General features: G+C 45.8%; 1 protein-coding gene across 3 annotated transcripts; it reads left to right on the top strand.

The window, feature by feature from the left end:
- The first annotated feature begins 2,811 nt into the window (after positions 1-2,811).
- On the top strand, positions 2,812-12,392 carry SNRPB (small nuclear ribonucleoprotein polypeptides B and B1). 3 transcript variants are annotated; one of them, XM_004772919.3, is made up of 8 exons: positions 2,812-2,963; positions 5,656-5,807; positions 8,145-8,256; positions 10,126-10,278; positions 10,779-10,917; positions 11,247-11,372; positions 12,114-12,161; positions 12,246-12,392. In XM_004772919.3, exons 1-7 carry the CDS (start codon positions 2,961-2,963, stop codon positions 12,122-12,124), a joined length of 696 nt encoding a protein of 231 aa, XP_004772976.1. In that variant the 5' UTR covers positions 2,812-2,960; the 3' UTR covers positions 12,125-12,161; positions 12,246-12,392. The 3 variants fall into 3 exon arrangements, with proteins under 3 accessions (XP_004772976.1, XP_004772975.1, XP_012901526.1); XM_004772918.3 differs by lacking the exon at positions 12,114-12,161; XM_013046072.2 differs by having other exon boundaries at positions 12,114-12,392.
- The last annotated feature ends 15,357 nt before the right edge of the window (positions 12,393-27,749 follow it).

The following is a 27,749-nucleotide window of genomic DNA, read 5'->3' as shown; positions in this document are numbered from 1 at the left end:
GCCCTGTACTCAATTCATTAATTTTAATCTAGAAATTGTTTTGGAGACTAGCCAAGCATGCACTTAATCTTAAAGAGAAGTTTGGGACAGGTTGCAATATGACATTCTGGAATCCTGGGGAAAAAAAAAGCCAGATTCCTAGAGTTCCATCCACCAGTGTTCTAAAGGATAAGAACATCCTTCTCTGAATGTTGGGGCAACAGCCAAGGATCAGAAGATCTTGCAAAGTCGGGTTATATACAAGGACAGGCTTTGCCCTGCTAATGTAGATCACTGGGGCAGACCCGGCCACCCTGCTGACCAGGCTCCGAGGCAGAGCTGACTTCCTAAAACCCTTTCCGCTGCTACTCATCAGTTCTTTTTCCAACTTCCTCCTTCCTCTGAGAACTAGAAAGCTCCTCGGCCAGTGCAGTTTTCTCCCATGCTAAGTGCTTGCAGGACACAGCTTTCTCCAACCAACTGGCCACCATGTTTTCTCTGGCTCTCTAATCAGACAGTGGTGGCTTAATCGGGAGCCCAGAGTCTCAGCCCAGGTCACTTCTGTTCCCTCCATTCAGCCCCATGGACACACACCCTAGGGCCCCAGGGGGCTGGCTGGCAGGCAGATCACTTGACCTTGATCCTGGGCTCCTGTTTGCTGGTTGCTGCTCCCCGGACCTTCTCCTTAGTTTTGCGTGTATGGGCCACTGGGGTCTCAACAGCCACTCTTAGCTGCCCTATCTCAAACTGTGCACTGAGCACCAGGTTCCAGCAGCACTCCAGTGTCCATTTCCAAGGGCACTTATGGCAGTGCCTTGAGTTCTTCTCACTAGCTCATCAGTCTCCACTCACTTGTGCCCCAGAGGTCTGTTTGCTGCAGCCCTTTGGATGCAGATACTATGCAGTATGTGCTTTGTGTCAACATCACCCTGGCTCCCTGTGCACATCCTACTCCCTCTGTGACTCTGCCTCCTAGCTTTGGTGTGCCTGATGACTATAGATTGGCTCTGGCCCGTGCAGAGGACTCCCCCTGCAACTTCATCATCCCATGGACTGGAACCACGTCTTCTCCCATGAAGGCTGAACCCCAGCCTTAGGGAGGCATCTTTCCTTTACCCTTCTGAGTTTACTCTACTTTCGTTTACCCTTCTGAGTACTCTCCTCCTGCTGAGGGTTTTCTTTCAATATTTACAGCTACTCTCCTACCATTGCATACTCATTCTTCATGCTAAGTTTCCCATTGAAATCACTGTGTGGTTTCTGTCTCCTCATCAGACCCAGATTGATAAAGAAGTGAATGTGCATGCATATAACTTCTATATGAGGGCAAAGACATGAACTCTGTACCTGCATTTATTCAGTGACTCCAGTGACAAGCCAAAGAAACAGTGCAAGTCAAAATTATTAATAATACTAGCTGGGGCTATGGCCTTGAACTCAGACACAGAAATACAATGGTTTGGACCCTGGGATGGCCAACTACAGGCCTGAAGACCAAATCTGGTCTGACACCTGTTTTGGTAAGACCTGTGGTGTAGGAATGATTTTTATATTTTAAATGGTTGAAAAAGAATTAAAAAAAAAGAATAGCATCTGTAAAGTTTTATTGTAACACCATATATTTGTTATGTTCTCTTGAGCTGCTTTCATCCTGTTATGGTTGAATTGAGTCATTGCAACAGAGACCATGTGACCCATAAACCCTAAAGTGCTATCTGAGCTGACCCTTAACAGGAAAAGTTTCCCAGGCCCTGATCTAGACTGAACCTCAGGAACACTTTACCAAACAAAGGCCAGATGAATTCATGACCCCCTTTTTCTTGTTTGTGGAAATCGACAAGCTGATAGTGGCTAGGAGAGCATGGTATAGTGGAGCAGGGGACAACATTCAGATTCAAGATATTTTGTAGGTGAGGCCCACAGGACTTGCTGATGGATGAATTATGAGATGGGAGAGGAAGAGAGGAATCGAGGATGCTTCCAAGTTTGTCATTTTACTTTTTTGCTTTTTTAACTCGAGAAACTCCTGAGTCGGGGAACACTGGTAAGAAGTGGGTTTGGGAAGAAGAGTGAATACAATCAGGAATCCAATTTTCATCATGTTAAATTTAGTAGACCTCCAGCTCAAGCAGGCGGCTGGAGATAAAAGGCCACGAGATAAATGAGGAGCCCAGCATTAGAGGAATGAATTTGAAATTCCTGAGCATTTAGGTAGTAGTCACAATTACCAGGATTGGAGGGGATTGGTTGATTGACTCGTTCAGTCATTCAAATACGTTTTGTTAAGCAGTGTTCCAGGCATTGCTGTAATGAAAAATACACAAAGGAAAATTTACACCCTCAGGATTTCCATTCTAATGGGAGGAGTAATAAAATAACAGAAATATACAGTGTATTAGGGATCAATGTTAAGGAGAGAGAGATAAAGCAGGGATGGGTGGGAAGGTTGTAGTTTTAATCAGGATGGCCAGCAAAGTCCTCTGTAGGAAAATGTTTGAGCTTAAATCCTGCAGGAAGTGAGGGCATGAGTCGTGCACATAGCTGGACGATTAGTATTCCAGGCAGAGGCAACAGCAAATGCAAAGGTACTAAGGCAGGAGGACGACAAGCTAGTTCGCGGAAAAGCAAGGACATTGTCTGCAGAAGAGGCGGGGGAGAGTGGCGGGAGATGATGACCTAGAGGTAATGGGCCCGGGTTGGGGACCGGGACTGAAGTGGAACTAGGAAGGTGACCGAGTATCTCCGGAAAATTCAGTTTGACGTTAGCCCCGCCCCCAAAGACCCCGCGGGCTTTAGGCTCCAAGCTCCGCGTTTTGGCCGGAACTCAAGAGCCGACGCCGGACCGGAAGTTGCTTTTACCCGACCCCATTTTATCCGAGGCCGCACTTCCGGTGGCGGCGGCGGGAAGCGGAGCGCAGGAGGACGACTAGGCCTTGGGCGAAGAGAATCCGGCGGGAATCGGAGCCATCAGAACCGCCACCATGGTGAGGAGGCACAGGCTGGCGGCGCGGGAACTTCCGAGTCTGTCGTGGAGAGCTGACCGCGACTGATCGGGAGTTGGCGGGGGAGGGGGGGAGGTCGTGGGTTGGCCGCTCATGGCGGCGAAGGCCCGGGCCGCGGCCGCCCCGTCCCAGCAAGGGAGACCCGGACCTCGGCCATTCGGCGGGGTCGGGGAGCGGAAGGCTGGAACCGAGGGATGGAGGCCGGGGTCGCTCGGTGGTGGCGAGGATAGAACCGCGGCTCTTGATGCCGCTGTAGCCCCAGTACTTGGGATCCTACGGGCACTAAGTAAACTTTGGCAGAATAAATACGTGTTTGGGGTTCGGAGCAGGCATTAGAGCCTCAGGAGGACTTGTGAAACAGGGTGAGGGTCTGAGGAGCTGTTGCCGAAAGAGGTGGGAGGACTTGTGGCCAAAACCAGGGGGAGTTCTTGGGTCCAGTAGACGGGAGGAGGGAATGGGAGGGCGACCGAGTAGGTTTGGAGGAAGAGTGCAACTCATTTTGTTGAGCGTGCCTTTGTGTCTGAGTTTGTCTGACTTTTCAGGGATTGGGGCTACGTAATGAAATGCTTCCTTCCTTCACCCAGTTCACTTTCTGGTCGGGGACACGGATACTGTATCCGGAGTGGTAATTAAGCATTATGTAAAAGTAACGGCGAGGGAGGGGCGGGACAGGAACGCCCTCTGGGGTAGATGATGCTTGAGCAGAGTCCTAAAATATTGTTAGAGGTGTCTTCCCAGGGAGGATGGAAGGGGATGTTACAGATGGGAAGGACTGCAAGAACCAGGCATGAAGGGTCGCACTGTTGAAAGTTCCTGGAGGGGGAAGGGATGGATGAAGGGGTGGAAGGAGAGATGGGAGGCATTGGCAGGAACCTGGTTTCTAAAGGCTTTACATGCCACCTAACCCTGTTGGTGATGAGGCATGCCATTGAAGGATCGAGCCAGCAACATGTCCTGAACTTAGTTACGTTTAGAAAGAGCACTCCGTTCTGTAGTGTTGGGTGAACTGGAAGCAGGGAATTGTTTGTGGGATTGGTTGGAAGAGTAAGCACTGGCTGGATTCAGTCTGTCCAGGTTCCAACCCAGCTTCCTGGCTGTGAGACAGGGCCAGCTACTTAACCTCTCCTGGCCTCAGCGGCTGTATTTGTAAAATAGGAGTAATAATTAGCCTGATTTCTAGAATTAAATGAGATCTCTAGTGCTTGTCACAGTGCCAGGTACACAGGGAACAGCCATTACAAGGTGGACGGACCAGTAAATGTTGCCATAAAGGTTCACATCTGTGTGGCCAGAAGCTGTGTGATTACAAGCCTGTTAACATGGTCATTTGAGGGAGAGTGAGCCACATATCCTGTGTCTCCAGGGTGTCAGTCAAGGTTCTGATCCACACATTGGTAGATTAAAAAACCTGTTCTTGTCCAAGCCCACAGAGATGAACAGCAAGCCCAGGGCCTGGCACAGAGAAGGCGCTTGGATGGGTCATGACTGGCCCACACCCGTCATACTGACGGGAAGCTGATGGACAAGTCAGATGTCAGGGGGTTTATTTCTAGAGAGATGTAACTGCCAAAGGTGCCTGACAACTTGCATTGTGAGATCTATTTAGTCTCCCTTTTAGCAAAGCTCCATTGAAAGCCAGGCTACAAATTGGAAAAAGTTGTTGGATTGATAAAGAAGTAGACAAGTTATTTATGTTATTTTTTTTAAGATTTTATTATTTTTTATTTTTTAAGATTTTATTTATTTATTTGTCAGATTGAGAGAGAGAGAGTACACGCAGGGGGAGAGACAGGCAGAGGGAGAAGCAGGCTCCCGGCCGAGCAAGGAGCCCCAGGTGGGACTCGATCCCAGGACTCTGGGATCATGACCTGAGCTGAAAGCAGTGGATTAACCAACTGAGCCACCCAGGCGTCCCAGGATTTTATTTGTCAGAGAGATCGGGAGCACAGGCAGGCAGAGACAGAGGGAGAAGCAGGCTCCCTGCCAGGCAAGGAGCCCGATATGGGACTTGATCTCAGGACGCTGGGATCATGACACAAGCAAAAGCAGCTGCTTAACTGACTGAGCCACCCATGTTTCCCAAGTTACATATGTTCTTAAAGACCATTATGAGTTCAAACTGATGAGTGCCCTGGCCACCAGAAAGTTTCCCTACCCAAAGGTAGTCTTGGATTCACACTAACGTTTTTGGTTTAGGGATTCCATTCTCCTCCCCCCAAGCTGATCAGCTCCTTTGTGTTGACAAATTCTCCTTGTTGATTGGATCTTTACTGCCAGCTCCTCTTTCACCCGGTCTTTTAAATGGGCTGTGGGTGTCACAGCACTAGTCACCTGTAATCTGCACAGTGGCAGATTGCTCTTCCGGTATGGGGGGGATTGGATTACACGCTCACGCTCAACCCTGAAACTGACGCAGCACAGGCGCAGGTAGTTGTAATATGAAAAAGACAATTTTAAGGGAAGGGAATAACAGTTGTGGGCAGAGGTTAGGGCTGAACGAAGGGTGATGTGGGAGAATTCCTGGGGAAGGGCTGTGGCCAGAAGCCAGAGCTGAGAATCTAGTGAGAACAATAGACAGCCATGTGGAGGAGAAGGCCACAGCTGGTCTTCAGGAAGGACCAGCGATACAGAGGTCTGAAAGAGCTGGACTCATCCTGCTGATTTGTCCTTGCAGACCGTGGGCAAGAGCAGCAAGATGCTGCAGCACATCGACTACAGGATGAGGTGCATCCTGCAAGACGGCCGCATCTTCATCGGCACCTTCAAGGCTTTTGACAAGCATATGAATTTGATCCTCTGTGACTGTGACGAGTTCAGGAAGATCAAGTGAGAAGTGGGCTGTGTGGGGGTGGGATGTGAGTTTCGAGGGAAGTGGGTGGGTGGGCGGGGTGACAGGTGGTGATGTAGCTAGCTGGTTCCTTGGTTTGTTCCCTGTGTTAGAGGGCAGATGTAAGTGGGGACAGTGGACTCTAAGAACACTCCTTCCTTGCTAGCCCAGCAAGCCTTGCTCTCTAGTCTAGCTGAGTGCAAGTTGTCAGGAGGGCTGCTAGACTTTTGTTTCTCTGACTTTGTCTGCCCCTGGGTACTGGGGTAAAGGGCTCTCATGTTCTCCCCACAGGTGTGTAAGGGGGGAGAGCTTGGTTTTCTGGCCTCATTGCCTATTTGTAAAGCTGTAGCCTAAAGGGCTCTCCCAAGGCAGCCTGGTCTGAAACTGCTTTAAGAAGCCTCTGACCCTCTTCAGGGTAAGTGCTCAGCTTCCCGTGTGGGTTTGGGGCCAGTGATTCTTGTTGGCATTTATAGACACAATTGGAGATATTTTCTACTTTTCTACAATTCCATACGTTATTGGATAACTCCCTTGTTTTAAGACTCACAGATCTTAAGCTTCTGGCCTGTTTAAAAATGTGGGCTATAATTCTCCGTGCATATTACATTCAAGGCATCCTGAGGCCCAAAGAAGTTAGGTGACTTCCATAATCATTCAGCTCTTTTGCCACATCCAGTGGTCCATGTTAGGTTATTGGCAGCTCTGACTCCTCTGATTCCCTTAAGGGCTGTCCTTTTCTTTTTGTGGCAAGAGGTCAAGAAGTACAGGACACGATGTGGTAGGGATGGCTGAGTCCCAGGGATACAATGAAGAGGGGCCAGCTGATCAGCATAGAACTATTGCAGATGGTTCTCCCCTGTTGTTTTTTTAATGAAACTATTCTGATAATTTAAAATTGTTTATTGGGAAATATATTTTAAAAATATGTAAAAGTATATGCAGAAAGATTTAAATACCCAGAAGGGTTTGTGTGTGTGTGTGTGGTTTTTTGGTTGTTTTCATTTTGGGTTTTTTTTTTTTTTTTATGAAAGAGCAATAAATTCTTCTATTTAAAAAAATATAGATAAGGGAAAAAGGAAGAAATGTCCACCATAGAAAAGTGCTTTTTTTTTTTTTAAAGATTTATTTATTTATTTATTTGACAGAGAGAAATCACAAGTAGATGGAGAGGCAGGCAGAGAGAGAGGGGGGGGGGAAGCAGGCTCCCTGCCAAGCAGAGAGCCCGATGCGGGACTCGATCCCAGGACCCTGAGATCATGACCTGAGCCGAAGGCAGCGGCTTAACCCACTGAGCCACCCAGGCGCCCTAGAAAAGTGCTTTTAATTTAATATAAAAAAATACCATAAAAGAAAACCTTTAAGTTTTTAAAAATCAGAGCCTTTTGTCTTTCCTCTATTTTTAGAATATTGGTTTTGACTTTTTTTCCCCTTCCCCTGTCTTGCAGCAGTTACTCTATTTCCCATTTTACATTTACAGTTGACCCTCGCAACAACCTGGGGGATGGGGCACTGGCCCCACGCAGTCAAAAATCCATGTAGAACTTTTGACCCCCCCCCCAGACTGAACTGCTGATAGCCTGCTGGTTGTCTGGAGGCCTTACCAATGAACTAAACAGATGAACGTGTCTTTTATGTGACATGTATTATATACTGTATTCTTACAATAAAGTACGATAGAGAAAAGTTATTAAAATCATAAGAAGAGCAAATACATTTGCAGTACCTATCAGAAGAAATTCCCATGCAGGTGGCCCCGCACATTTCAATCCCATGTTGTTCAAAGGTCAGCTCTATGTTTTGTTCCTCCTTTTCTGGTAATTGCACTGGGAACATCTGTTTTTGCGCTTTGAGGACAGAGGTGTCATTTCTATGTAGTTATTCCTTCATTGTTTCTATTTCTCTGATGAGGTGAGGGCTGTAGTAGAAGGATGCTACGTGCAAGAGGGTTGAGGGGTTCAGTGGATTTCAGTTGTTCAGGCTGCCTCCTCACACTGCTAAGGCCTTAAGCTGAAGCGAGGGAGTAGGGTAATGTCAAAGAAGACTGGACCAAGGAATGGCCTTCCTGATGGTTATGGAATAACATTCGATCCAGGGCTGGGCTTTCTTAATTCTTGTCCTGTGTCTTGGTCAGCACATCCCCTTGGCCTGGAAGACAACCACTAAGGGGTAATTAGTTCAGCCTGTGAAGGCTATCCAGAGGAGCTTAGAGAAAGTTTTTGTACCATTTGTTGGGAGGTACAGTGTAAAACAAATCTTGGGAGGCCCCTAGACAGGTGAATGGGAGCATTGCCCTTTTTCTAATGCTTGCTTGTTTGTTTTCCTAAACCCATCCTCAGGCCAAAGAACTCGAAACAAGCCGAAAGAGAAGAAAAGCGAGTCCTTGGTCTGGTGCTGCTTCGGGGGGAGAACCTGGTCTCAATGACAGTGGAGGGACCTCCTCCCAAAGATGTAAGTCCGTGCAGGGGGCCAGTACAAGGGAGGCAGCCCTGCTGTGAGCCAGGTTTTGTCTTAGGTTGTCTGCCTTTCACTGCATTACTCACAGGCATCCTCTGGTTTTTGTCTTCCTTTTACAGATAATAGAATCTCAAAGAGGTTATCCCACAAGTAAAGGTAGAGATGGGGAACCTTTTCTCAGCTGATGTACATAGCGAGTCAGGAGAAAAAGTACTTGTGGCCATCTGGTCACTTCTTAATTTGATGACATTTTAGCTGGACTTTTAAAACTCTTAACTGCAAGGGGTGCCTGGGTGGCTCAGTTGGTCAGGTATCCAACTCTTGATTTCAGCTCAGGTCAGGGGCTCAGGGTTGTGAGATTGAGCTACACATCAGGCTCCACGCTCAGCAGGGAGTCTGAGAATTCCTTCTGCCATCGCTGCATGCCCACCCCTGCTCATGTTTGCTCAAAACTCGCTCTCTATCTCAGAATAAATGAATCTTTGTAAAAGGAGTGGGGAGCTCTCTTAAGAAAGGATCAGGAAACCAAAGGGCTCATGAACATTAATTGAAAATGCTGGATTGTGGGGCAGTGCGTGGGTGGCTCAGTCACTTGAGCTGTCAACTCTTGATTTTGTCTCAGGTCATGATCTCTGGGTCCTGGGATCCCACCCTGTGTTGGGCTCCACACTTACTGGGGAATCTGTTTGAGAATTCTCTCTTCTTTCTCTCTCACTCATGAGCACTCTCTCAAATTAAAAAAAAAAAAAAAAAAAAAATCTAAATCCAAATAATAGAAGGTATATATTTTATAAAGTTAGAGAATAATGGTTAACATTTATTAAGCATCTTCTGTGTGCCAAGCACTTTAATATTTTAGTTACTCCTTATACATAGTTTATTGAGATAAATTATTCCCACTTAAGAGATTAAAAAAAACTGAGCTTTAGTGACATGCCTGAGTGTCCTAGCCTTAAGTGGTGCAGCTGGCATTTGGTCCCAGGCATTCTTGGTTCCATAAACATCAGCCCACATTTAGAAATAGAAAAGACTTTAGATCATCTAACCAGGTTTTCATATTTTCATTTTAAGGCATTGTCATCAGAGGAATAGTCTTACTTTTACTTTGACCACATGTGTATTTGGGGTTTTTTTTGTATTTAACGCATAATATGTATGCAATACTTTATTCTACTTACTCACTTAACATTGTAAACATATTTCTGGTTGCGGTATACTTTTTATAAGTAATGTTAAAAATATCATCTTAAGTGATGATGGAGTAGTCATCCTAGTCATTTTCTTCTTTTTGGACTTTTACATTGAAGCCTTTCCAGTTAAAATGTTTGCAAGGGATTTACCATATTTTTTGGTTAAAGCATATGTCTATATTTATGACTCTTAGATCTGTTTGTAGTAGAATATACTACTCTTACATAAATCATTGTGAGTCTTCATGACCACAGCTGGTTTTGTCATAACCTCATCATTTACAGATGAGGAAACAGTCCCAGAGCTATAGGATTACCTGTCCACTGTTACCTTCCAGGTGAGAGTCAGAGCTGGGACTGGACCTCGTTTCTCTTTGAGGCCAGGTCAAGTGCTCTTGTCTGCCTACACCCTTCTGAACAGAGCCCTGCCCCTTTGTTGGTTTAATTTTCATAGTGAATATAGGTTGAGTTGTGGTGTATTAATCTCTGGACTTCCTCTTAAGTTCTAGCCTGCTGTAGGAGTGACAGACATATTATCTTGGGTGGAAGAGGAATGGTGTTAACATGTATGGGTCTTTTGATGCCCCATAAATCTTAGGGGCTGTCTTGGCAGTGGTATTCCAACGTGTACTTCTGATTCCCCAGCCTTTTAGTGTATTTCTTTATGTTTTAGACTGGCATTGCCCGAGTGCCGCTTGCTGGAGCTGCCGGGGGCCCAGGGATTGGCCGGGCTGCTGGCAGAGGAATCCCAGCGGGTGTTCCGATGCCCCAGGCTCCTGCGGGACTTGCAGGGCCAGTCCGAGGCGTTGGTGGGCCATCCCAACAGGTAAGGAGTTGGGGAAGGGCACCAACTTCTCCTGGTTAAAATGAAGAATAGAGAGAGGGCCCACAGTTTGGGAAGAGTCCAGAACAATCGACCTCTGACTGTCAGGCTGTCAGTATCTCATTATGCTCTGTACATAGTCCCAGAATCAAGTGAGAAGGAAAACTTAACATTGTAAATTATTTTGTTGCTGTTGAAGTAAAGAGATGCATAGAAGGTGTTGGGGCAGAGTGTTTCCATGACAGCAAAGGGTCTGTGCTGTCTTACAGCCTGTTCACAGTTACACTAACAGTGTGGAGGCTGTCCCTCATTTGGACTGGGCCACCTCAACTCAGGCCTGGAAGATGGGAATGAGCACGCAAGCTTGGTCTTCTCTGGCAGGTGGTTTCAGATAGCCTGATGCTGCGAGTTGTAGCTTAGGGGGTGGGGCGTCTGCTCCGAGTTGTGAGGAAGAGTAGGATGCTGTGTTGTCCTGTGCTTACTTGGCTCCTGTGTCCTCTTAGGTGATGACCCCACAAGGAAGAGGCACTGTGGCTGCCGCTGCAGCTGCTGCCACCGCCAGCATTGCGGGGGCCCCGACCCAGTACCCGCCCGGCCGTGGGGGTCCTCCCCCCCCTATGGGCCGGGGGGCACCGCCTCCAGGTGAGGAGCCCATAAGGAGACCATGGCCACGTGATGGGAGATGCCTGAGCTGGATTCATGATGAGACATAATGTTGACTGAAACTGATGAGGAGTTTATGTAATTAAGCAGGATTACTCTGAGATCCAGCCTGGCTGATTGACCATGGGACTAGCTGGACAAGAGCCATAGGGAGCCCCACCTCTGGCTCAAGGCCCAGTTTCTTAGAAGAGACTGGGAGGGTGGAATGGTCCATCCGTCTCAGAACTTGGTGGACAGCTTTGCTATGTTTCCTGCTGCCTTCTCAAGATAGACACTTGAGCTGTATTCTTGGGGCTTTTCTCTTTTAGGAATGATGGGCCCACCACCAGGCATGAGGCCTCCCATGGGTCCCCCAATGGGGATCCCGCCTGGACGAGGAACTCCGATGGGCATGCCGCCACCGGGGATGCGGCCCCCTCCTCCAGGCATGCGAGGTAAGTGCTAGCAGCAGTGACTTGACTTCCCTTAGAGCATGTTGGAATGGGAACTGGAGGGAAGGTTTGGTTTTTGACCATAACCCTCTGGGCTTCTAGGCCTTAAACCGAGGGAAGTGGACTCTTAGAGGGCAACTTTGTCCACAAAGGAAAGAGGGAAAAAGCATTTCTTAAAATCAGCCTTCCCTCCCTCTTAGAGCAGTTAGAGTAGTCCTATACCCAGGGAACTTCTCAGTGTCCAAGGCAGTATTCTTGGGGCACTGTGAAATAATACATTCTAGAAGTCCCCAACAAGGGTCCCAGGATTGTCTTATGCCCTTAGGTTTGATAATGTCTAGTAATTAAGAGGGAGCCCTGGGCTTTGCTGTACTATTTATTTATATATATCTATTTAAATCCAGTTTGAGAAATGCTGGCATAGATTAGCCCTCTCGTTTTATAGATAAGGAAACAGGCCCCAAGAGCTTAGTGTCCTGCGTCCCAGATTGGTGTTCTTTGCACCAAGGCATAGTGGGTGATCTGTGTGTCTAGTTTGGGTTTTTTTTTATGGGTTTTATAATCATAGGAACCCATACCTACCAGAGAAGTCCCCAGTTAGTATATATGTTATGTCCCTCTGATCACTTGGTGACTTTTGAGGGGTGGTATGTGTGGGAGGCTGGGGTGGGGTGGGGTGGGGGCTGGGGCTGGAGATTGGAGTTGCAGATCAGGCACTGACTAAACTTCTTACTCTTACTTCAGGCCTTCTTTGACCCTTGGCCACAGAGTCATGGAAGTAGCTCCACAGAGGTGCGGGCCTGACTACCACAGACCTGTTTGTTTGCTATGCCGTTGTTCTCAGAGTCTCACGGGATTGTCTGGTTTTCCTTTCAGGGCCCCCTCCCCCGGGAATGTGCCCACCAAGGCCCTAGACTCATCTTGGCCCTCCTCAGATCCCTGCCTGTTTCCCGTAAGGCTGTACATAGTCCTTTTACTTCCCTGTGGCCTGTGAAACTAGTTTATAATAAACTCTTAAGAATATTTAAGTGTATCTGGTGTGTCTGTTTAATTTTAGATAATGGGGTGCTTAATAGAGTTAAGAAAGGTTGCCTTGGAAAAGTTAGTGCTAATCTCAGCTGCTTCCCTTATAAAATATTTTACTACACATTCACAGAGATGCAAACTTCATACCGAGAATTCACAAAATTGAACTATGAGATGTTTTCACATATCAAACTGGCAAAGATTAGTTTGTTGAAGTAAACACTCAATGCAGTGTTAGTGATGGTTGTGAATTGGCAATCTTCTTTGGAAGGCACTCATCTTGATAGCCTCTTACGCACTACTTCAGATGATACTCGTTTTCATATGATAAAGTAGGAGGCAGACACTGAAAATGAAAACCAATCGCACTCGGAGAGGAACAGTTTTGGTATAACTTTCTCCCAGCATGACACACATGCATACAGTCTAACCTTTTAGTTGCGGTTCTCCATGATTTCTTCCACCTAAAGTCTACAGTCAGTGGATAAGATGGTCACTGAGCAGTACTCAAGTACTTAGTACTATCAAGCTTCCAAGGGTACAGAAATACGAAATGCACACTATTCTGAAGGTACTGTCTGGGGCAAGACAATTCTAAAAGCAAAGGAGACCTTGAAAAAGTGTTGTACTGAAGTGTTAGAAATTTCTTCAGGAGTGTAAAGGTGGTTCAGCATAATGGAATATACATTAATGGAAGGAAAAAGCCACATGATCGTTTCAATAGATGCAGAGAAAACATTCGATGAAATCCTGACACCCTTCATGATTAAAAACAGCACATTAGGAATGGAAAGGAACTTTGTAAACATGACAAATGGGTTTATTTGAAAAACCCACAGCCAACACAGCCAACAACGGAGGTGCCCTCTTTAAACACTGCTGTTCACCCTTGTACCAGAAGTTAGCCACAACAATTTGGTAAATATACAAAATTAAAGATACAGAGGTTAGAAAAGTAAAACGACAATTCACCATGTAGAGAAAATCCCAAAGAACCCATGAGGAAACTAGAGATGGTCAAGTCTGCAGAGTTGCAGGGTCCAGGATCACACAGAAATCAATTGTGTGTCTACACCAGCAACAATCTGAAAAGGAGATTTAAATCATTGCATTTACAGCAGCATTCCAAAGAATAAAATACCTAGGAATTGTTTAACCAAGGAGGTGAAAGATTTGTACATTGAAACTAAAACATCTTGGGGAAAAAAAAAAAACAACCCTAAATAAATAGACCACTCGTGCTCATGGGTTGGAAGACAATATTGTTAAAATGGCAATACTCTCCAAGATGATGTATATATAGATCGAGTGCAGTCTCTGTGTAAATTCCAACGGCCTCCCCCGCCCCCCAAACAAGTGGATCGAGGTGCCTGGGTAGCTCAGTGGGTTACAACATCTGCCTTTGGCTCAGGTCGTGATCCCAGGGTCCTGGAATTGAGCCCCACGTCTGGCTCTCTGCTCAGCAGGGGACCTGCTTCCTCCTCTCTGCCTGCCTCTCTGCCTACTTGTGATCTCTGTCAAATAAATAAATAAAATCTTAAAAAAAAAAAAAAAAAACAAGTGGATCCTTCAAATTCCTATGAAGCTGTTAGAGGCCACAATTAGCACAACTTATATTGAAAAATGTTTGGGGCGCCTGAGTGGCTCAGTGGGTTAAGCCTCTGCTTTCAGCTCAGGTCACGATCTCATGATCTCAGGGTCCTGGGATGGAGCCCTGTATCGGGCTTTCTGCTTAGCAGGGAGCCTGCTTCCCTTCTCTCACTGCCTGGCTCTCTGCCTACTTATGATCTCTGTCAAATAAATGAATAAAATCTTAAAAAAAAAAAAAAGTTCAAAGTTGGATGTTTCACGCTTCTGATTTTACAACCCAGTAAAAATCTTCAGTAATCAAAGCAGTGTGATATAAACATACAGACCAATGGAATAGAATTAAGAATCCAGAAATAAACCCTTGCTTATATGACTAACTTATTTTTGACAAGTGCTAAAACTTTTTATTGGAATAAAAAGTCTCTTCATCAAACAGTGCTGGGACAATTGGATTTAACTAGTGCAGGAGAATGAAGTTGGACCTCTGCCTTGTTCCCAGGTCACTCATTAACTCGAAATGTATCAAAAATCTACATAGAAGGCTAAAACGATGAACCTACTAGAAGGAAACAGGTAATTCTTGACCTGGAGTCTGGTGATAGATTCTTAAGTTTGACACCAAAAGCACAAGTAAAACGAAACAATTTTTGTGCATCAAAGGATATTATCAAGAATGTGAAAAGGCAGCCTACAGAATGGTAGAACAATATTTGCAAATCCTATATCTGATTTGGGTTTAATATCCAGACCATATAAGGAACTTTTACAACTCAATAGTAAAAAGATAATAGCCCAATTTAGCACTTAAAAAAATTATTTATTTATTTATTTGACAGATCACAAGTAGGCAGAGAGGCAGGCAGAGAGAGGAGGAAGCCGGCTCCCCTCTGAGCTCTCGAGAACCTGATGCAGGGCTCGATCCCAGGACCCTGGCTCAATCCCAGACCCTGGGACCACAACCCCAGCCGAAGGCAGAGGCTTTAACCCACTGAGCCACCCAGGAGCCCTGATAATAGCCCAATTTAAAAGCAAAAGAATGGAACAGATTTCTTCAAACAAGATCTACACATAGATAACAAGCACATGAAAAAGATTCAGCATCACTGGCTTAAAGAGATGCAAATTAAAACCACAGTGAGAGACCATTTCACACCCACTAGGATGGCTATCATGGACGATAAGGGCGGGGTGGAGGGGGCTAACTGCTGGCTGCGAGCATGTGGGGAAATAGGACCCCTTGTGCATTGCTGGCAAGAATATAAAATGGTGCAGCCAGAATGGAAAACAGTTTGGCGGTCCATCAAAAGGCTAAACATAGAAATACCATACGATCTAGCAATTCCACTCCTAAGTATATACCCGAAGAGAAATGAAAATCTATGTCTATGCAGAAACTTGTATGTGAATGTTTATAGTACATTAATCATAAAAGCCACACTGTGGAAACAACTCAGCTGTCCATCAGTGGGTGAATGGATACACAAACGGTGGGATATGATATTCAATAAAATATTATTCAGCCATAAAAGAAATGAAATATTGATACATGCTGCCATTTGGATGAACCTTGAAAACACTGTGCTAAGGGAAAGAAGCCAGATGCAGAAGGTCACATTATAGGATTCTTATTATTTGAAACATTCAGAATAGGTAAGATCATAGAGACAGCGAATTAGAAGTTACTGGGGCATGGGGACAGGGCCAAGGTCGAATGGAGATGGATTACGTAGTGGATATATTGTGTTTTTATGTGGTGATGAAAAAGTTTTGTAACTAGAGATAGATAGCTGGTTATTATATAACATATTGAATACAACTAAATGCAATTGAGTTCTACCGGTCAAGTTAATAAAGTAGTTACTTACATGTTAAAGGATTTCACCTGAATTAAAGAAGAAAGAAGGGAAAAGAATTTTTTGATTACAAAAAAATTGGAAAAAAAAAAGGGAGTTTCTTCATGTAAAGAGGTTTACCAAGGTTTTTTACTGTGGGAAGGATATTTCAGCAGAGGAAAAGGCTGAGGAATAAGGACATCAGGGAGGTGAGCTTGGCGGCAGCTTTTGGCAGAAGATTGCATGGTGGGCTCAAGACAATGTCATAGGAACTTATGTCCCAAGCAGCAGCAAACTGCAAAGCAGGGCTGGGGCACCCCTCCGGGGAGCCTCCCATTCGCTTATCAGACGTGGCCCAAAAGAATTTTGTACTCTTAGCCTGAGCTGAAAGGCATGGACTCTTCTTTGACCATTCAAATAATACACGTTTTCCTCAACAAAGGAAAAATGTAGTCACGAATTTCCTAGTGATTAGCAAAGTAAAAATACTGTCTGCTCAAAACTAATTGAAATCCAAATTGTGCTTGGTCAGACCCACATGCAAACTCTTCTGTAGTTCATGTATTCTGCTTGTTTCTTTTAAAAATATTTTATTACAGAAAGCTCATTAAAGAATGAAATCTACTTAAAGAAGGAAATCTACTTCGAGGGGAACAGGAAAGGAAGGAAGTTCCCACTGTATACCATGTAGAACTTTTAAACTAGGAACCATGTGAGCACTTTCCCTAGTTAAAAAAAAAATTCAGTATTAAAAAAAAAATTCAGGGCACCTGGGTGGCTCAGTGGGTTAAGCCGCTGCCTTCGGCTCAGGTCATGATCTCAGGGTCCTGGGATCGAGTCCCGCATCGGGCTCTCTGCTCAGCAGGGAGCCTGCTTCCCTCTCTCTCTCTCTGCCTGCCTCTCCATCTACTTGTGATTTCTCTCTGTCAAATAAATAAATAAAATCTTAAAAAAAAAATTCAACTGTAGTTAAAAGAAAAAAATTTAAGTTAACATATAATGTCTTATTTGTTTTGAGAGTACAGGTCTGTGACTCATCAGTCTTACACACTTCACAGCATTGCCATAGCACATACCGTCCCCAATATCCGTCACTCAGCCACCCCATCCCTCCCACCCCGCTCCCAAATGTACTAAAAAGAAAGAAAGAAAGAAAGAAAGAAAGAAAGAAAGAAAGAAAGAAAACCCACCAGGAGGCAGCATTGCTCTGTCGGGAGGGAGGGAACTGCTGGTGTATGAGCTCAAACTGGTGACGGTGCTGGGATTGTGGGTTGTGGTTTTGATTCCTCATTTTCTATATTGTTCTAACTTTCTACAAAGACCCATACAGAAATAAAGTACACTTTATTTAAGGAAAGAAGAAAGTGTCGAGCTCTGCCCCGCTTTGGCTGTGGGGCCATATCTCTGTATGATGTATACAAATTCCTAAAAGTAGACTTACTGAGGAAGATGAGGGATATGTAAAAATGTTGCAAGATACACCAAGTGAGTAGCTCTCCAACTGTATCATCTTGCATCATTTGTAACAGGGTATGTGTGTGTAGGGGTCTGTTTCTCACATCCTTGCTAACTTTGTGTATTGTTACATTGTTAGATCTTGTTTCATTTGATACCTTTTAAAAAAGCACCACTTATTTTTATTAGTAATTACCTAGTTATGAGAGAGGCTGGTGATGTTTTCATATATTTCAAAGAAGCTTACGTTTATTTTTCTGTGAGGGACTTCCCCACTCTGACAAGGGCAGGAAATCCCTCCCCATTGTTTACCCATGGCTCTGTGCACTCAGCACACATTGAATGAATGGATGGGAAATAACTTTTCTAGGCTCTGGTTTCCTCATCTGTAAGATGTGAGTGTTCCCCTATTGGGATACTGACCTCCCACACCCCCCAATTTTGGTTGGACAGTGGGGACTGATGACCTTCCACATTTCATCAAGGGGCTAGAAAAGATTTATTGTTGACATAAAGTGGCTTTGGGGGCAAAGCAGGCATGCTCCTAAGCAGGTCTGAATATGGCTTGAGAGAGCAGGGAGAGGTGACTGGCCCATTTTATTGTGCTTAGGGAGTGGGGCTGTGCTGAGGGGCCCTTGAGAGGGACCCCAGGTGCCCAAGGGAGGGAACCCACAGGCTTTCTCATGGACTTGAAACTGTCAGCAAACATAAACACACGAAGCTGGGCTTCGGATTACAGAGTGATAGAAGAGGGCTTCACTGAAGATTAGATGACGTTATATACATAATAAGGTCAGCACAAAGGAAGGAGCCAATGAATATTTGCCATAATTATTATTCTTGAGTCTTTCGATCCTAACTTTGTAAAGAGAGAGTTTTGTCTTTTGAATATAACCTTAGAATTTTTTTTTCAGGAGTAAGATCTATATAATTATAGGATTTGGCTGCTGTTATGATATGGTTTGCTTGTCCATCTCATCCCAGTGGCCCAGTTACAGTGCTTTGCATGGAATCAAGAGTGTGCTTGTTTCCAGAATGCCTCATAGCGAGGGCCTTGCGTGGTGCTGTGCACGTCGCATGTGCTATGTCAGGGAAGGCTAGTTGATATGAATGGAAGAGAATGTCCCTGGGGCGTGGGGTGGGTGAAGCTGAACATGGCCATGTCCTATGATCCAGCATTTCCACTCCTACATGTATCCCCAACAGAAATGCTGGGCATCTGTTTACAAATAGATGTGTGCACGAAGGTATATAGCAGCTCTACCCGTGATAGCCCAAACTGGAAACTACCTACATATCCATCATCAGGAAAATGGATAGATGGTAGTACACAGTTTGAAAGATATGAAAGACAAATTGTAGTATACACACACATTGGAATATTGCAGGTCAAAGAATATGAAAGATCTACAATACCTCCCAGCAATACAGATGAATCTTCTGTATAAAATGTCCGGTGACAATGATGTGTAATTCCATTCATCTAAAGCACAAACACTAATCTTTGCTTCCACAATTTAGGATTATGGCTACCCTGGGGGGAGGGGTGCGTAAAGGGAGCTTCTAGGGTGCTGGTAATGTTCCATTTCTTAATCTGAGTGCTGGTTACCTGAGTGGGTTCAGTTTGTGAGAATTCAGCAAGCTGCACAATTTTCTAAAAAAAAATTGCATTTTATATAAATTCACTTATTAACATATAGTGTACTATCAGTTTCAGAGGTAGAGTTGAGTGATTCCTTGGTGGCATCTAACACCCAGTGCTCATTTCATGGATGCACACTTTTGATATGAATATATTTCTGTATGCATGTTAAGCCCTTATAAAAATGGAAATGAAATTTTTATCGGGGAAAATCGCAAAGGAAACTTCCCATTATGCTGACCACGGTGGTGTCTAGGGGAGGAGACCCTGGCTGGTGTTTCCCCTTCCTTTCTGTATGTTCCTAATTTACTCTCACTCATTCATTCACTCATTCTGTAAGTATTTATTGCATGCCTATTGTGTACTAGGAACTGTTCTGTTCAACTCTACTGGGTATAGGAATGAACAAAATATTCTCTGTACTTGATGAACCTCATTCTAGAAGGGGAGATGGACAGTAAATAATATGCATGTAAATACATTATGTCGAATGGTAACAAATGCTATGGAGTAAAGTAAATCAGGAAGGGAGATGTGAAATGCTGTGAGTGCGGCTCTTTAATTAGGGGATCAGTGACGGTCCTGCTGATAAAGAGCAATCTGAGCAGAAACCTATTGGAATGAGGGAGCAAGCCTGGCAGGTGTGGTTGGGGATGGACAAAAAGGATCCCAGGTAGGGGGTACAGCAACTGCAAAGGCATTCAGGTGGGAGCGCTCTTTATTTTTCACAAAACATCAACAAGGTCTCGTCAGTTACCAATTTATTGCGTCTCAGCCCCAAACCCAGCCTTTTGATCAGAAGCGCAATGTCATAGTTTGTCGGCAGAGGGCGCTAGAGAGACACGACAGGGTGCTAGGGCTTGCTTTCCGCTTCTGGTGAGTTCTCCCGGGATCCTGCAGCTTGCACTGCTTCTCTGGGGCCCGGCTCCCACAGCCCGGGTGGTCTCAACAGCACCAGCTTCTGCACGGAGGAAGGCTTTGTCAGCACCGGCTCCTGCGACGCCCTAGCCATCAGCCCCCCATGGCCAGCAGCCTCTCCGGGACACCTGTCTCCCGAGGTTTTGTAAGAGCGCCCCTGGGGAGATACCTTGCCACCAATGGCTTTCCCTTGCATCTGACAGGGCAGATTTCCAGCAACTTCCACTAGAGAGGCCACAGCTCACTTCTCCACAGATGTGCTCACCATAGCATGTCCTCTACAGCAAGCGAGGTCTCAGCCTTGGTGGAGGGCGGGAGTGGGCTCTTCCTGGGGGCTTTTTCTGCGGTAAGGCTAGTCACAGCTCATTAAATGGGAAGTTTCTAAATTATTTGGAGTGCTCTTTATATCTTATTATCTAATCCCCTATTACTCCAACCCGCATTATAGTCAATAATCTTATTTATTTATTTATTTATTTAGAGAGAGAAGTGAGGGTGGGGAGCAGAGGGGCAGAGGGAGAGAGAAAATCTTAAGCAGGCTCCATGCCTAGTGCAGAGCCTGTGGCAGGGCTTGATCTCACCACCTTGGGATCATGACCTGAGCAGAAATCAAGCATTGGACCCTTAACTGACTGCATCACCCTGAAGCCCCTCAATAATTCTTTGTATTAAACTTTCCCCATACAGATGACTGCATGACTAATCAGGTCCTGCCTGATACAGTCCCTCTGGCTCTTGAGGAGTGGGTAAGAAAGACAGTGATAGGAAAGGCCAGAGAGAAGCCGGGGGCCCTGGAGGACCCTTGCTTTCACTCTGAGTGAGATGGGAAGCCCATGGAGGGGATTGGAACAAAGCAATGACATGATATACCTTACCTTTGGAAGGCTCCCTTGGTTGCCTCGAGGAGAAAGGAGAGAAGGGGAGTAGGAGCTGAGGCAGGGAGACTAGGAGGGAAGCTACTGTAATATTCTAAGCAAAAGACAGTAGTGGCTGGGATCCGAGTGGCTTGGTGGTGGTGCCAAGAAGCAGATGGATTCTGGGCATCTTTTGAAGGCGGAACTGACAGGATTTGCAGTTGGATGTCATGAGATGAGAGAGGAAAATAGGGGTAAAGAATAATTCCAAGGATTTTGACCCAGAGGGCTCCCCAGAAGCGGTTCCCATCTACAGTAGGAGGTGACAGGAATCAGGGATTCGGATTTGGATTCAATTCTGGATGTGGTAAGTTAGACACAAATTGAGAAGAGTTTATTTAAGAAAATCTACCAAACCTCTGTAAGACCCATGGGAAATCCATGGCATTTTAGCTTAGAGCTTCTGGTCCCCTACCCCCAGCTCTGTGGTCCTATCAGGGCAAGGCAGGCCTTGAGGGCTGCATGGATGAAGAGACTGGACTTTATTGGAGAAAAGTGTAGAATATTACATGCCCTGCAGCGATGTCAAATCCAACAGCAAGATCAGTGGCAAACTATCAGAGAAGACCATGTCTCCATTAGCCTAAGGCCTCTGAATTGGTTGGAGCAAGCACCAACAGATAGACCAGCCAGAAATTTAATAGTGGATATGTGGGAAGGAGGCAGCCAGACAGGCTTGGTAAGATCCTGCTTGTCCCTGGTGGTCTGGAAGGCTGAGGTCATAGCTAAGGCTGTGAGCCCTTAAAAAGAGAGCATAGAGAACACCAGCCAGCTACTCCTTCCTGGCTGAGTGTGAGGACAAAAATTCGGGGCACCTGGGTGGCTCAGTGGGTTAAAGCCTCTGCCTTCAGCTCAGGTCATGATCCTGGGGGTCTTGGGATCAAGCCCTGCATTGGGCTCTCTGTTCAGCAGGTAGCCTGCTTCCTCCTCTCTCTCTGCCTGCTCTCTGCCTACTTGTGATCTCTGTCTTTCAAATAAATAAAAATCTTTAAAAATAAAAAAAAAAGAAATTAAAAGATAGGGCCCTCTTGTAAATTGCCTCGACTTTGAATGCATTCCTGAAACCACCCATACATGCATCAGCGAAGGAGAGGAGGCATGCTGGCTCAAGGTGCTTCACCCCAACCCTTGATTCATCATGTGCTGACCCAGGGATGACCTCTAAGAAGTCAGACTTAAAAACAAGAACGAAAGAACTCCGAACTCTAAGTTGAGAGGTCAGCCACCACACAACGCAAGGCAAAGAGATGCCACAGTCCAGGCCAACAAAAGGAGGACACAGAGAAACAAAGAAACAGCAGTAGCCACTGCCCCTCCTGGGAGGGATCAGAAGTCAGAGTGGGAGGAATATCTGATGTAAAATGTCTTCATTTAAAATGAAGTAAAAAATGCTTTAAGACATGCAGCGCGCACACACACACACACTCACACAAGCTAGGAAAGCATGACCTCCCCCTCTCCCTGCAGGGGTAAAAAAACAACAACAACAACCCACAAACAAAACAGTCAATGCACACAATCTCTGAGCAAAGATTTCAAAGCAGCTCTTACCAATATGCTGGCCTAACAGAGCTATGGGACGCCCCGCCCAACCACCGCAGAACACACCTGCTTCCTAAGCATGTGGTAACACTCCTTTTTTTTCCTTGGAAGATTTTATTTATTTATTTGACAGAAGAGAGACAGCAAGAGAAAGAACATAAGCAGAGGGAATGGGAGAGGGAGAAGGAGGCTTCCCGCTGAGCAGGGAGTCTGATGCGATGCGGGGCTCCATCCCAGGACTCTGGGATCACTCACAACCTGAGCCGAAGGCAGATGCTTAACTGACTGAGACACCCAGGCGCCCCACATGGTAACATTCTTGAGGGTGGATGATACACTACACAATAAAGCAAACCTCCATCAGTTATTTTTTAGATTAACATTTTTATTTTGGGATAACAATAGTTTCCATGCAGTCATAGGAAACAATACAGAAAGATCCCAGGTAGCCCTCCGCCAATTTGCCTGAACAGTAACATCTTGCAAATTACAATACAGTATCCCAGCCAGGATACTGAACTTGATACAGTCAAGGGTGACAACCTTCCATTACAAAGATGCTTGTGCTGCTCTGTTATACCCACCCTGACTCTCACCCTCACACCTCCTTAACCTCAGACAGCCACTAATCTCTCCTCCATTTCTAGCATTTTGTCATTTCAAGAATGTGGTAGAAATAGAATCATATAGTATGTCACCTTTTGGAATTGGCTTTTTTTTTTTTATTTGGCATAATTCTATGGGGATTTCTCCAGGAGTATCCATAGTCCATTCCTTTTAGTTGCTGAGTAGTAGTCCATGCTATGGATGGACCCTAGCTGAATTAGCAGTTAAGGACATCTAGCTTGTTTCCGGTTTGGGGTTGTTACCAATAAAGCTGCTAGACATCCATGCACACGTGTTTGGGTGCACACTAACTTCATTTCCTGGGGTAAATGCCCAGGAGTGCAATTGCTAGTTTGTGTTTTAGTGGTTCCTTCCTTCCTTGCTTGCTTGCTTCCTTCCTTCCCCGCCAAACTATTTCTACAGCGACTGTAATATATCACATTTATTCCATCAAGATAAGAGCGATCAGGGTTCTCTGCATCCTTGCCAGCATTTGGCATTGCCACTGGATTTTAATGTTAACTGTTTTGTTGATCTATAGCAATGTCTCATTGTGGTTTTAATTTGCATTTCCCTACAGGTTAATAATATTGAATAGCCTTCCGTGGGCTTTTGTTGCCATCTGTATATCCTCTTCAGTGAAAAGGTTATGTCTTTTGCCCATTTCCTCAGATTGTTTTTTACTGTTGAATTTTTGAGAGTTCTTTATGTAGTCTGGATTCTAGTTCTTTGTCAGATAACATGGTTTGCAAACATTTTTCCCCCCAGTATGTAGCTTGTCTTTCATTATTTTAACAGCATCTTTCATGGACACAGAAGTTTTGAATTGTGATGAAGTACAATTTATCAAATTTCCTGGCTGGGATTTTGATGGGAATTGCACTAAACCTGTATAACAACTTAGGGGATAATTGACTTCTTATCTTTGTTAAGCCTTCCAATCCACGACCAAGAAATGTCTCTCCAGGGACGCCTGGGTGGCTCAGTGGGTTAAGTTTCTGCCTTCGGCTTGGGTCATGATCCCAGGGTCCTGGGATCAAGTCCCACATAGGGTTCTCTGCTCAGTGGGGAGCCTGCTTCCCCCTCTGCCTCTCTGTCTGACTCTCTGCCTACTTGTGATCTCTCTCTCTCTGTCAAATAAATAAACAAGTAATCTTTAAAAAAAGGAAATATTTCTCCATTTATTTAGATCTTCTTTGATTTCTCTCATCTCATCAGTTTTCAGCATGTAAATCCACATGTTTTGTTAGATTGACATCTAAGTATTTCATATTTTTTGGTGGATTGTGTGTAAATTAAAAATAAATTTTGGGTTGGATTATTCATTGAAAGTCCATAGAAATAGAGTGGATTACAGAATTGGCTCACACAAGTATGGAGGCTGACAAGTCCAATATATACATCCTATTGGTTCCAATTTCCCTGGAGGACGCTGGCTAACGTGAGTACCACAATTACGACAACTACCTTTCTACCTTGCCTGCTTCAATTTAAGAAATAGTCCTAGAACCACTGACTCTCTCCATTGAAGAGGAGGCTTCCTCTTCAATGGTCAGAGCCTTTTCAGGCTGCAGCATGGGCACAGATAATATGCATGGGAAGCTATTGGAGGGGTCAGGGTCAAGGTGCTGGCCTGTAGATCCTCTTTGCTGGTTACCACCTAGGGACTGAAGGTTAGGACTGCTGACCAATATAAAGAAGAAGGTAGTGAGCCACAGGACACTTGGAACACATTGGCCTTCACTTTGTTCCTGGGACAGACCAAGTTCATGTCCACCTCAGCGTCTACATGAGTCACACTTCCTGGTTGCAAGCAGAAGAAACAGATCCTTGTCGGCTTAAGAAAAGGGGGCAGTGTAGAAATTAAGTGCAAACTGGAGAGGCTACCAAGAGACAGATGAGACACAGGTCAATATGGGATTTTGCGAGTCTTCAGAGCATCTAGGAGCAGGCAGAATTTCCAGTTCTACAAGTTTTTCTGGGATCTTTCCACTTTTTATCACAAACTGGGTCTATTCCCTCTTAAAACTTGGAAGAACTTTGTCACAGCCTTGGTGAAAAGAATGTGGCAGAAGTGGGACTGGACGACTTCCAGCCCCAAGGCCTAAAGGCAACATGGCTTTCACCTGACTCTCTCTTTCTCTCTCTCTCTCTCTATATATGTATATATGTTTGCCTTTGTCCCATGGCCACCATGTTGTGAGGAAGTCCAGGCCATGTAGAGAGGCTGCAGGTAGGTGTTCTGGCTGACGGTCTAGCTTGGTACTCATCTGACACCCACCCCCAGCGTCCATCAGCAGACATGGGAGTGGATAAGCCTTCAGACGATCCTGGCCCAGCCCTGGCGCTGTCCCTGCTCCACAGAGTCCAGCAGAGACAAGTGATCCCGACCAAGCCCCAGACCCAACTGCAAATTTATTCACAAAATAATTGTTGTCATTATTTTAAGCCTTAAGTCATGGGGCGGTTTGTTACACAGCGATTGGTAACTGGAATGTGTGGCAACTATGTCAGAGCAGGAAATACCCTGCGCGGGCACTGCCTGGGGTGCTGCCACCTCCACCGTCTCCTTCTCCCCCTCCCCGCTCTGTGATGCTTCCAAACACCCCTTCCATCCAGATCTCTGCTGGAGTCATTCATGGTGCCCAGCCCTGGCTGTGCCATGAGGCAGGTGGAAGTTGGAGATAATAGTATGTACCTCCCTGAGTTGTTAGGAGATTAAATAAATTAATATAGGTAAGGCACCTGCAACAGTTCCTAGTATGTAGTAAGCCACTCATTTAGTTTTTTAATCATTTTTTTAGTTATATTAAAATCTGACCTCGAATATCACTTCCTCAGAGATTCCTTGAGGTCCCCATGGGAAGTGATGCTATTCTGTCCCCCACAACTCTGGGAGACGTGATACTGGCCTTTATTTTCTCTTTGACACACATCACTATATGTATTAGCTTACCCATGGGTTTGTCTACTTCTTTACTCTCGTTTCTCATTTTAGCTTTTTGTGCCTTTTAAAATGTGGTGATCGAGCCCTGTCTCCACCTGTTGGAAGGTAAGCACAGGGGGCTGGTAATGTCACTGTTCTGTCCTTGGGTGAACAGAAGGCAGGTGGAGACTCACCATCTGGCCCTTCCTTCAGTGGAGGGCTTGTTGCCCCACCAGCATGGCTGACTGCAGATGATCAGGGATGGCCTCCGCCATAGAGGGCTATCTTGCCTAAAGGCACGCTTCTTCTGGGGCAAATCAGTGACTGATGCAGGCACAGAAAGGCACAGCCACTTTGGCCCAACCTGGGACAACTCTCATGGGCCTGTTGTGTGGGCCCAGGCTGCCAATGGACCTGTGTCATGGCTCGGTTCTTCCCTCTGCCCATCCTGCTTTCTCCCCGTCCCGTCCTCTGTGTGGACCCCCAGGTCATTCTTTACTAAATGTCCTGCACCCTAGACTCTGTCTTGGAGGGGCAGCCTGATACAGCCACGCCTGAGAAACAAGGGCAATTGGAATTTCCTTGAAGGACAAGATGTCTGGGGCCACTACAAGGGGCCGAGATGGTTTCCTTGCTGAAAGGAGAGTCCCTTTTACTAAGCATGAGAGATCCCCTCGATTGGAGTCAGGCCCCTGGGCCCCTTCCTGCTGCTCACCCCTGAGGAAGTGGCTGCCCACTCTGGACCTCCAGTGACCCCTCTTAGATGGATGGGATCAGCATCCCAAACTTCAGTTTGGACAGGGGGTCCTCCATGCCTTGGGGTTCTCCAAGCTGTCATGCTCATAGAATTGTCAGACAGATGCCTTCACCGATGCCTTGGTCACAAGGCATGGGTCACACCACCCATTGCACAGTGTCTGTGTATTTGCCTGACTTCTTTTACCAGAGACTTTCTATGTAAGTTGTTCCCACTTTAATTCACGTCCAAGAGATGTCTCACTGCCGATGAGCCTGTTTTGTTGTTGTGCAGATGACTTAAATTCTATGATTCGTTGTCGTTCTTTTGGCTATCTAGAACATTCTGAGCTGATGTCCAGGACCTGTGTGGTTATCCTCAGGTCCTGGTGGTCTCCACTCTAGTCCTTGTCCCAGAGGCCTCTGTCCTGTTTTGAGGCTAAGAACACGATTGTGTGTAGTGTATGCTGTTGGCGGTGTTTTTGCACACTGAATGCTGTTCTCATTCTCAAAAAGTCAACCCCTGGGCCGGTGGTAAGAGGCCCCCGATGACCATGACGAGATCAGATTTGGGGCTTTGTCCTCAGATGCCATCAGCCTCTTCTATCTTCAGGGTCCCCTCGGATGCTGGGCCCAGGTCTTCACAGAGGGAAGATCTCCCATTGCTTCAATTCTAATGATTTTTCAGCACATGACTTTGGGGTAAAGCTTAAATGGTATGAGTGGCATGCGGGCGGGCCCCAATTCTGCCTCTCACTCGCCCTATGGCTGTGGGCAAGGCTCTTCCCTCTGTGTAAAATGGGAGTGTTGGGGATGTTAGGGGCCAGCTCTAACACTTTAGGGTCCTTTGCAGAGCTGGGGGGATGTTCTTGGGTCTGGAGCTGGTCAGAGGAGCTGAGAGAGAAGCAAGGGCAACACAGGGGTCGGCCAGGGTGATTGTGAGCAGATGGGATAGGAGGTGGCAGAGCTGGATGGGCCTCGGGTCCTGTGAGGCTTGGTCTATCAGCCTCCCAGCCAGGAGGGTGATTGCTGAAGGTGAAAGATGCTCCCTACGTCATCCGTCATTGTCCAGAAGTTCAAGGATTGCTGAGTTTAACAACTCATTTTACAGATGGGGAAACTGAGGCTCAGGAGAGCAAGGGACTTGCCCAGATTCACCAAGTAGGGCAAAAACAGAAGAACTGGAACTCGGAC

The sequence above is a fragment of the Mustela putorius genome, unplaced genomic scaffold (genome assembly GCF_011764305.1).
Source record: "Mustela putorius furo isolate JIRA1106 unplaced genomic scaffold, ASM1176430v1.1 tig00000054_pilon_pilon_pilon, whole genome shotgun sequence".
Taxonomy (NCBI): domain Eukaryota; kingdom Metazoa; phylum Chordata; class Mammalia; order Carnivora; family Mustelidae; genus Mustela; species Mustela putorius.
This window is presented reverse-complemented; position numbering and strand designations above follow the sequence as displayed.

Excerpts from the sequence above, each read along its gene's own strand:
- SNRPB (XM_004772918.3), top strand. Across the intron at positions 5,808-8,144 it reads GACGAGTTCAGGAAGATCAA|GCCAAAGAACTCGAAACAAG; the intron begins GTGAGAAGTGGG and ends ACCCATCCTCAG. Across the intron at positions 11,373-12,245 it reads CCCTCCTCCAGGCATGCGAG|GGCCCCCTCCCCCGGGAATG; the intron begins GTAAGTGCTAGC and ends TTTTCCTTTCAG.